The sequence below is a fragment of the Dysidea avara genome, chromosome 9 (genome assembly GCF_963678975.1).
Source record: "Dysidea avara chromosome 9, odDysAvar1.4, whole genome shotgun sequence".
Lineage (NCBI taxonomy): Eukaryota > Metazoa > Porifera > Demospongiae > Dictyoceratida > Dysideidae > Dysidea > Dysidea avara.
The window spans coordinates 16,004,003-16,014,971 of record NC_089280.1 but is presented as its reverse complement, the minus strand read 5'-3'; the positions used below and the strand labels follow the sequence as shown (position 1 = coordinate 16,014,971).

Below are 10,969 nucleotides of genomic sequence, written 5' to 3'. Positions count from 1 at the left end.
ATTTACATAATTGAGCCATAACATTGATTAATTGTGACCTTGTCATTGGACTAGTACAACTGTAGTAGAAATTCATGCATATATCATGGGTTAAGAATTTCATTTATGCTGCACTACACGGTTTACTAATACAGATTTTCATAAGCACAATTGTATGCTCTAATTGTTTAATCATGTGATAGTATGTGCAAAAAACAGTCCAAGGACCTTGTAAACTGTTACCTACATGTATTCGGATTGTTTGATTGCAATTTATAGCAAACGTTCCATGTACAAATTTAGTTCACCACAATGTGGTATATATGTGAGTGATTCAGTAGTTTGTATATATGATGTATACTGTGCAATAACATATAATAATTCACTGTTAAAATCTCATGATATAGCTATTTTAATTTGTTTTTAAGGAAGCATGCCTCCAAACCTCCTAGCTGGACCATGCTATGCATGCATGAGTATTAGAAATCTGACCCCTCTACTGACACTTTATCACACAAGCCCTCCCTTAACTGAAACTGTTTAGACATTTAAATTTGACTCAATGAATCACGTGACTAGCTATATAGCGCACATAATATGTATTTCAAAACACAAAATTATACTGATTATATTCATTTACTATCAACCATGCATAGAAAATACCCACTCTTCCTCACAGCCTGCTCTTTAAGCTAAGGCTATAGTTGTAGTCTTTTAGTCATTGCAGCTGGATGTTGTGCTTCATAATTCCCTGTATTCGAAATAACAATAGTTTGAATGACAACAATGGGTGACATATGTATGTGTGGGCTAACTGGTATAGTTTGTTGTAGTTGCATATGGTTCAAATGACCTTCAGTGCTGGTCACTGTAAAGCATTAATACAATACAATAATACAAACCATTCAAAGAAAATTTTGGGAAATAAAACTTTAAAATAAACTACTTCTGACAAGTTTCAAAGTAACTGTCAGCAGTATAGCTGATTTATTTAAGATGGTATGGGTAAATGCGATCACTTTCCAGAAAATTAACCTTGTAATAACCACCTTATCACTTAATAAGACTATCATTACAGTAATCACGTCAGGTAGTATGCATCCAGTCCACATTAGTAAGACTTCCACATTATTGAACCATGACATTCATTAAACTACATTTAACATCATTGTAGTATAGTATTGCATGCTTGTTTTAAGAATTGTATTTATGACATATTCTAATAATGGAATTTGCTAATATAAATTTATAACAAACACAACTGTATGCTCTAATTGTTTAATGATGTGATAGACTTTTTGCGTGTGTACTGTGTAAATATACAGTACAGTGCCTTGTTAATTGTTATCTGTTGCATCCAGCTTGTTTGATTGTAAACTGAATTAAATTTTCCATGAACAAATTCAGTCCAGTAGCATATATACATATATTTTATTTTACTGTTTTACTGAACAGCCCAAGTGCTGAAGGTCTGTATGGTCCTACAGCCTGCATGGTTAAAGATGTTATATTAAGTGCAATTGAAAAGTTGCTGAAATATATGTACAAGTAATAAACTTGCTGAGACTATTTTTCATCAAAGTGGTTTGTGTATATTATGTATATACTGTACAACAAATTTGATCTCAAACTGATAGTCAATAGAATTACCATGTAGTGTAGAGCTGCAATTCCCAAGAAACTGAATTGTTAATTAATGTCAAACAAAACTTAAGGTGATTTTCTTAATTCGATAAATGATTTCTACATTGTGTTTAAAAGAAATGCATGGCCAGGATGCAGCCTATAAAAGCAGCTCTCACCCTATGCTAGTTCAAACCGGCTACTGTAACTAACTGAGTGTGCTGCAATTATATATTATCTTCAATCAAGATGATTGGGATTGCTGCTACAACAAGTCTCATAGTGATAGCGCTCATATGTAAAGGTGAGGATTTGAACATATTTCTGAAATGCTAACACTGCATATTCATATAGGAGATGCAAAGATTGAGCTTAAAATTTCCCATACTCTTCATGATGGAGAAGCAGTCAATGGAAATTGCACTTTTACTGGAACAAATAAACCCATGTACATACGCATTAGTGGGATGGGTCCAAATTGCACAGTTGATGGAGCAATGTTAGTGGGCCCAGCTCTACGACGTGCAAACTACATTAACAACTTTAAGATTACCTGCTCAAAGAGTAATATTTCATTTGACTTGGAATGCAACACTAACAACAAGAATGAAATGATTAGTAAACCAGTGCAAGGTAAATAGGACAACATGTATAAAATGATATTATTACTGTCTTTACACCTACAGTGATATCCAAACCAACAATTATCAGCAATCCAGTTAATGCTACTGTTACTAGACCTGGTCTACCCATCACTTTATCATGTGAAGTGGATGGTGATCCAAACCAATACTGGGTGGGATGGTTTTATAAAAGTTCCATCATCCAAAATGGAGATGATGATCACTCTGTTTCTGTGTCTCCAAGCTTCAGGTCACTACAAGGCACCACTCACCACCTCACTGTCCACTCTGTGAAACATGATGGCAAATATCAGTGTCAGGTGTTCACAATAAGAGATGGAAGTGCAGTAGATCAACTAACCCATCAAGTGACTATCAGTAAAGGTATACAAAGCAATCATAAGGTTTATGGTGTCAACTACATAATTATTCTCTAGGTAATAGTAAAACATCATCATCATCATTGTTGGATGCTGTGTTTAAATTTTTCTGAACTCCTCAATATAAATGTACTTGCATTACATACAGTGTGGTTAATACTGTACTGGGGTATAGCCATATATACAATAATATGAAATTTATTTGCAAATGAAAGTCTACAAAATATGTACCAATATAATACAAGCTACTACTGGGGAATTCTAGTAACTCCAATTACTTTGGTTACATAGTTATTTATCAAAGAAAACAGCTTTGCATGAGGTTCAGGTGCGTAAAAAGTTGTGCAGAACCAAGAAATTATGTGCAATCCAAATAAAGTTGTTGTGTGATAAATATGTATGTATACAACTGAATCCACTACATGTGTGTAATAAGAATTATTTATGCCTCCAACAATGGACAATCTTGAGTATAATATTGCAATGCTTTGTTGCCATCTACATTATGTTAAATTAACCATCTAGGTACAAAAATCTCCCACCAGCTAGATGCTCCTGAACTATATGTAACACATAGCTAGTATACTATATTGTCCCTACAGCTCACACATCCACATGTCTGGCTACTGTTAGCAATCAAACCATAGCAATTAGCTACTAGAAAAGTTGTACAGTGTGAAGTTGGTGTTGTAAATGAAAAGCTTTTACTCTGTTTCTCATGATTGTCTACTCAACGAACTGCATTCTGTTGGAATAGCTGGGACAGAATATGGAAGTAGTTTCAAGCTAATCTGTAATATCACTACCAATGTATCAAAATTGGAGGCTCATTCTCAGATATATACAATGTTCTATCATGGGTGTCTTAAGAGTGTGTCTTAGAACTGGATCTCTATTGCTTGTCATGTTTTTTATTGGATTTTCTCAAAAACATTCAATTTGCAATCCCTTACATTGTTTTACAGATGACAATTGACACAATGAATATTCACACTTTAAAGATGCATTACTCTACAAATCTTATTCCTGTGGGCTGTGTTATTAAGTACCCAATAAAAGTTGGTGATGATCAGTGTGAGTAATAAGTTATGGTCACATTCAATCAAACAATCAATTTCTATGAATGCTATCTCACTAGGGACCTGTGAGAAGGCTTAAAGCTGCGAATACAGGGAAATGTGTAACTAAAACGTGAAGAATGTAGAAAAAATCCCAGACCCATTGGTGACTTCACTTGATATCGACAAGCAAAGACCATCATATCCATGCTCATGAACACCTCACTTAGTGGTCACATCTTAAAGACCACCTTTTTACAAAGACCACCTCTGCACAAAGATCACATTGTAATTAGGTTCTAAAGATAGCTAAGGCATACTTGATGATCTTATTGATTAGACCACTTCATGGTCACATTTTACAATGACCATGATTGACCACCTCTTTACATAGTAACAAGAGGTCATAATAAAAATAGTGAGGATGGTCTTTACTATGAACTCTTGATGGTACTACTTATAAGCTTCAAACATGTATTTAATGATTCATAGAAAGGGGTCAATAAATGTCATATCCTATATTTTGGTCCACACTTCACTGAAGTCATTTGGCTATCTGTATAAACATTGGTTAATTAATGATACCAGAATGTGTCATACAAAATAGCCGATGCAATTGGAATGTAGCTAGTATGCTACAACCTACGGTATCGAAAGAAAATGAGGTCTATATATAAAAAGATGACCTTAAGTGTGTGTCTAGCTTTTTTACTGACCTAGCTGTTTTGATAAAGTCATGAAATAGATATTTGGAACTTAGCAATTATTACATATCTGAAGAGGTGGACTTTATAAAGAGGGTGGTCTTTTAAAGGTAACCATGAAATGGTCTTATGAATTTATAAGGTCAGTAAGTATGTTTTAGCCATCTTTGAGATCTAATTACACTGCGGTCTTTGTATGGAGGTGGTCTTTAAGAGGTGGCAGGGTTGTACTCCAGGGTACATTTATATGACAATTTGATCATTTCCGGATTCCATTTCCACCGTTTCCAGTTACCTTATTGGTGATTTTTGTAATTGCATAACTTGTAAAGAGTGTACAGATTTTCTTAAGAGTTGTTTATTGTGTACTGTAATTTTGTTTAGTTTTTGTGAACTGCTAGTTTCGGAAATATTGTTTATTATTTTGCATGCATGCTAGGATTTTATGCAAGTTTTGTACCTATAAATGCTTGAATCATTTAGTCGAAAATTAGAGAAGTTGCTTAAAACTTGGTAGTCCATGCAGTGTGGCAAAGTTAATCATGCTGTGACAACTGGAGGATAGGAGCATCATCAGGTGGCTTCAATACTGGTGGGTCCTGTACAAAAGCATCCATGTCATGGGTTTCCATTATAATTATTTTCCATACACTTCAGATAAAACTTCTGACATACTAGTTGTATAACTGAATAAAGCATAGGGAAATACCAGCTAACTACAAATGGATCCATGTCCTCGTCCATGACACAATTGTTTGTCAGTGTTGTATTTGAAAGATCAATAGTTTGAATGGACAATGGGTGCACCATCCCAGGGAAATAAAACTTATAACTTCTGATAATGTTCTCAAAACAATTTGCATGAATACATGCCACACCCAAACAAAAAAATGATCATGTTTATATTTAAGACTGCATGTGTAACTATATCCCACCATTCATATAGGAAATCCTTAGATAAATATCCCACAGTTTTGAAGAATTTACTGAATTTATTGTATGGTGTTAAATGCTGTTGACATAAAAGGTGTTTATTGCAAACAGTAAATGAAACAATTAGCATTTTAATTACATGGTGTTCTGAAACAATCAAAGATATTTATTATCAAATATCAATGCTACCCACAATTACGTGTAAGTACATTCAACATTTTAAGAGCTAAATCTTTGACATGTCAAATGCACCCGCCTAGGTAATTCAGTCACATATGCACTGTACAACAACTCAACAAGCATGATCTCACACTGATAACATAATGGAATAGTATATCTCACAGCAAGTACAATATCATTTTCAATGAAACTGAATTGATAAATAGACAATGGTAAGGTGATTTTCTAAACTCACTTCTATATTGTGTGTAGCAGAAAGTGTACAATTGATGGTGTCCCAGGGAAAGCATAACTAGAGTATATACTTAGCTTATATAAAAGCAGTGCTTATGGTATACTGAGTTGCAACAGTTCATAATATATTATGCATAACTGATTTTGCTGCAATTTTATCAAGATGACTGGAATTCCTACAACCGCAAGCCTCTTACTGATAGCACTTATATGCAAAGGTGAGGATCTATACTTTACTATAACTATAACATAGGCATCTTTGCTGCTTAGGAGATTCTAAGGTTGAGCTTGGCATTTCTGGTAGCCATTATGATGGAGAATTGGTCAATGGAAGCTGCAGTTTTACTGGAGCAAATAAACCCATGTACATACTAATTAGTGGGATGGGTCCAAATTGCACGGTTAAGTTGATGGAGCAATTTTAATGGGTTCAGTCAGCTCTATGACGTGCAAACGACATTAACAACTTTAAGATTACCTGCTCAAAGAGTAACATTTCTTTTGATTTGGAATGTAACACAAACAACAAGAATGAAATGATCAGTAAACCAGCGTTGAAACCGGGTCGGGTCATCCGGGTCACATTTTCTCCGGGTCATCCGGATCCGACCCGGTTTGGATCACGTGAGAAACGAAATTGTTCGTTTGACGACGTGGAAACTTATGAACGCTATCGCGTAGCTCTTTCGTGAGCCACGCCCACTTATCGCGTTACCAACATACGCTCAGCTACGCCCATTTATTAGTAAGTGCAGTATGTAGCACAAAACTGAGGGTATCTATGGTGAGGGGTAGCTAGTCTCGCGTGGCCAGACCCTTTCCGCGCAGCCGCTTAACAATTGGAAATTATAAGCGCCGCGCTACAAGGGTCTGGAATAGTTCATGAACATGAAATTTTTCGACACGTTATTGGTGACAATTGATTGATTGGGTAACACCTAAGATACAAAGGTACAAAATGCAACGTGTGTTCCCTTGAATCTTTAGTCTGTTTTGATCGGCAAAATCCGCTTAAAACCTTTCGCCTACTTTCCTTGTAACTCGAGATGAGCTGAGCTTGTTTGTCTTTATTCAGCCGTACTTGTTGAAGATTCAGTAGTAGGTAGAAGGAAAAACCTACACGGGTCGATACCCGTAACCTCCAGAGGCCTTCTTCAGCCCATTCTTCAGTAATCAGATCACTTTGGCGATTAAGGGATCGCGTGAGCCAATTTACACTCTCCAACCACTGGGGATTGTAGATTTTTTTAAATACGTGAACTATTCCAGACCCCTGTAGCGCGGCGCTTATAATTTCCAATCGATAAGCGGCTGCGCGGAAAGGGTCTGGCCACGCGAGACTAAGGGGTAGCTATTGTCAGTAGGTGATGACTTTTTTTTTTTTGGGGGGGGGGGGGGGGGTCTTCAACCTACAGCTAGGATGAAGTTGCAATAGTCATCCGGGTCAGCAGTAGTGACGCTGCAGTAAATCAGTTCAAGGTAAATAGCACACAACATGTATAGGATGATTTTATTACTGTCTTGCACCTACATACAGTGATATCGAAACCAATAATAATCAGCAATCTGGTTAATGTTAATGTTACTAGACCATCACTTTATCATGTGAACTGAGTGGATGGTGATCCAAATCACTACTGGGTGGGATGGTTGTATAATAGTTCCATCATCCAAAATGGAGATGATGATCACTCCATTTCTGTGTCTCCAAGTTTCAGGTCACTCACCACCTCACTGTCCACTCTGTGAAACATGATAGCAAATATCAGTGTCTAGTGTTCACTATAAGAGATGGAAGTGTTGTAGATCAACTAACCCATCAAGTGACTATCAGCAAAGGTACACAAAGTGATTTTTAGTTTGTGGTGTCATCTTCATATTCTCCAGGAGATAGTAAAACATCATCATCATCATTGCTGGATGCTGTGTCTAAATTTTTCTCTTAAGGAAAAACTCCTCAATATACATGTACTTGCACCACATACAGTGTAGTTAATACTGTACTGGTGTATAGCTATACAATAGTATAAAATTTATTTGCGACTGAAAGTCTGCAAAATATGTATACCTGTCTAGTCTTTGAAGACCTATTTTACTGGGGACTCCAATTACTTCATAAATCCTAGTTACGTAGTTATTACCATAGGAAACAGACATCTTTGCATGGGGTTCAAGTGTATAAAAAATTGTGCAGAACCAAGAAATTATGTGCAATCCAAATAAAGTTATATCGTGATAAACATGTATGTAACTGAATCCACTACACATTTGTGTATTAAGAATTATTTATGTCGTAAACAACTGACAACCTTAAGTATAATTAATATTGCAATGCTTTGTTGCCATGTGCTTGATGAATTAACCATCTAAGTACAAAATCAAAATATCTCCCGCTCCTGATTATATGTTTAGACTACTTACATGTATCACATAACTAGTATACTATTGTCCTTATAGCTCGCACATCCATATGTCTGGCTACTGTTATATAGCATTCAAATCAAAACAATGAGTATTATTTGTTCAAAAAGTTGTAGAGTGTGAAGTTAATGTTGTAAATATTGGATTACAGAAAAGCCTTTGAGTCTGTTTCTAATGATCATACTGCATTCTGTTGGAATAGCTGCATGGGACAGTATGGAAGTGGTTTCAAGCTTATCTGAAGTATAACTGCCAACACAATGCAGACTCATTCTCAGATATATGTGATATTCTATAAGGGGTGCCTCCAGGGAGTGTCCTAGGACTGGGCCACCACTGTTGTCATTTTTATTAATGGATTTTTCTCAAAAACATTCAATTTGCAATCCCCTTCATATTTGCAGATGAAAATTCACACAGTAATGATTCACATTTTAAAGATGCATTACTCTACAAATCTTATTCCTGTTGGCTATCGCGAGTAGAAGTTGGTGATGATCATTTTATGGTCATGTTCGATCAAACAATCAATTTCACTTGATATCAACAAACAAAGAGTAACATATTCATGCACATGGGGTTAAATTTCTGTAAACACAGAAGCAAATTAACAAACAATACTTATAACATCCTACGTAGTTTGTGGCTACTGCAGTCACATTCATATTCAGGGGTGGCCCCAGGAATTTTGGTGACTGGTTTCCAAACTTTTGCTATACGCAAATTTAAATATAGGGGTATGGGGCAAGATTTTCCAGAAAATTGTGTAATTTGAAATTGAATCTGGTAACAATATCAACAGTTTTAAAATAGAATTGTGTTAGGTATAATGTAAGCTGCTTAATTGTGCTTGCTTCTGGTACAGTATCAGGTGCAGACTAAAGAATTAAGGGACAGCAAATTTGACGTTTGATGCATATAACAGACATGGATGTTGTTCTGGAGATCTTGGGGCATGCCCCCAGGAAAATTTTCAAATTTTAACACTATGTTATAAGATTTTGGACCATTTTTTACTGTGTTTGCACAGGTAAATAAAGCAGCTAGCTAGCTACAGGTGTACTTGCAGTTCTTAAGAGAAATACGAAATGTGGCTGTTCTATTAGAGTGGTTGACTGTTCTATTAAAGTATTTCGATCTGAACTTTTGTACCATTGCAAATCACTGTAAAATACACTTGACCAGTTTCTGGAAACCTCAGAAACCCCCTAGATCCGCCCCTGCATATTAGTGGCTTAGAAATTACTCTATTGTTACAGTATTTATTAATAAATCCAGGAGCTCTGTATATATAAATCAGCTGCAAGTGACAATGGTTTGTTGCATATACAGTAGAATTCTCATGAATGTTCAATCGGTGAATTAAATTTGACCTGAGGCTAAAGATCTTTCGACTTTCGTATCAATTTGTGACAATGTAAATTCGTGAAAATTTAAATTCGCGAAATTGTTCATAGAAGCCATACCACACAAAAACAGCCAAGCTGTGAAAAAATGTGCGGCCTTAATAAGCCTGGGTGAAAAAAGTTGTGAAATCAAAGGTGGTGACCAAGCAATGGCTGCAATGATGTTAATGCTATTAAATTTTAACAATGCCCCATTATTAATTTTTTTTGCATTAACATCATTGCAACCATTTCTTGGCCACCACCTTTGATTTCACAACTTTTTCACCCAGGATTTTTAAGGCCGCACCATTTTTTCACAGCTTGGCTGTTTTTGTGTGGATTTCATTTCTTTCTGTACTTTATAAGGCCCAAAAACTAGCCTATGGCTGACTTTGAGGTTTCTTTTTACTCACATTTCTTCTTTTCTATGCGGACACAATGATGATTATTGAAGACAGACTTATATATGTATTTCATTCCAAGATCAAAAAAATGTACACTCTATTGGAGTATTACAATAATATTATCAAATAATATTATCAAATAATATTATTGTCAAATAATATTATTGTAATACTCTAATAGAGTGCACACTTTTTGAGGACTTCTAATAGAACATACATAGAATGTTCTAGAACAATCTAGTACTTCTATTGGTAGATCTATGAAATTACAAAGGTTTGATTGAGCAGATTTCAACTAGAAATTTCATTTATAAAGCAGAAATTAAGTGAGGTGATCAGCCAAGGTAAGAGTGGTCAGTGGTTAAGGATGCAGGTGTTAGGTATGGAGGTCCCTGGTTCGAACTTAGGTAAGTTTTTATCAACATTTTTTGCACACCTTTTTACCCCATGGTAACTGCTCTATTGGAGTATCTTGATCCCGTGATTTTACACTTGACTAGTTTTGCTTTATAATTTTGTTGCTGTAACTCTATTGCTATTCAAACTATCAAAAGGCACTGCTACAATGATCTACACACCAATTTGCAAGTTATTTCTATACTCAGTTTACCCTGTAGCCGTGACAGAAGTTTGATCTTTTTATGTGAATAAACACTCATAACTCCTTGAATATTCCTCAGATTCACAACAAAAGTGGTACGTGAATCCACCATTACATGCTCTTCATTTGTGCCAAAGATCAATGCAATTGAAGTACAGGTTTGCATTTTATAGAAATTTTTGCAAAGTGTGCAAAAAGAAATCAAAGCTTCCGTAGCTACAGCATAAGAAGACAAAAACGAATAAATTAAACCAAAATTTTGAATGCCCATTCTCACAAATGGCTGTTGCAAATTTAATCAAGTATGCTGTGTGGCATACCCTACCTGACGGACAGCTATATAATGCAAAAATGGTGTGCTTTGGAGAAGGGGCCATGGAGCTATGCATGCATGAAAAAAACTGTTTTTTTTCTTCCTGTCAATATACTCACGGTGTGGTC

The 10,969-nt window shown here is 35.6% G+C and overlaps 1 protein-coding gene and 1 long non-coding RNA gene across 4 annotated transcripts; both read left to right on the top strand.

Moving 5' to 3' along the window:
• The first annotated feature begins 1,804 nt into the window (after positions 1 to 1,804).
• Positions 1,805 to 7,980, top strand: LOC136265869 (uncharacterized). 3 transcript variants are annotated; one of them, XM_066060804.1, is made up of 4 exons: positions 1,805 to 1,906; positions 1,957 to 2,235; positions 2,289 to 2,609; positions 7,602 to 7,979. In XM_066060804.1, the coding sequence occupies exons 1-4, from the start codon at positions 1,852 to 1,854 to the stop codon at positions 7,658 to 7,660; spliced, it is 714 nt and encodes a 237-aa protein (XP_065916876.1). In that variant the 5' UTR covers positions 1,805 to 1,851; the 3' UTR covers positions 7,661 to 7,979. The 3 variants fall into 3 exon arrangements, 2 of the variants coding, with proteins under 2 accessions (XP_065916876.1, XP_065916877.1); XM_066060805.1 differs by lacking the exon at positions 7,602 to 7,979 and adding an exon at positions 2,663 to 2,824; XR_010705789.1 differs by lacking the exons at positions 1,805 to 1,906; positions 1,957 to 2,235; positions 2,289 to 2,609 and adding exons at positions 7,117 to 7,193; positions 7,252 to 7,553 and having other exon boundaries at positions 7,602 to 7,980.
• LOC136267011 (uncharacterized) lies at positions 5,728 to 6,250 on the top strand. Its single transcript, XR_010706454.1, has 2 exons — positions 5,728 to 5,932; positions 5,985 to 6,250. It is a non-coding gene; the product is annotated as an uncharacterized lncRNA (long non-coding RNA).
• Positions 7,981 to 10,969: the final 2,989 nt, after the last annotated feature.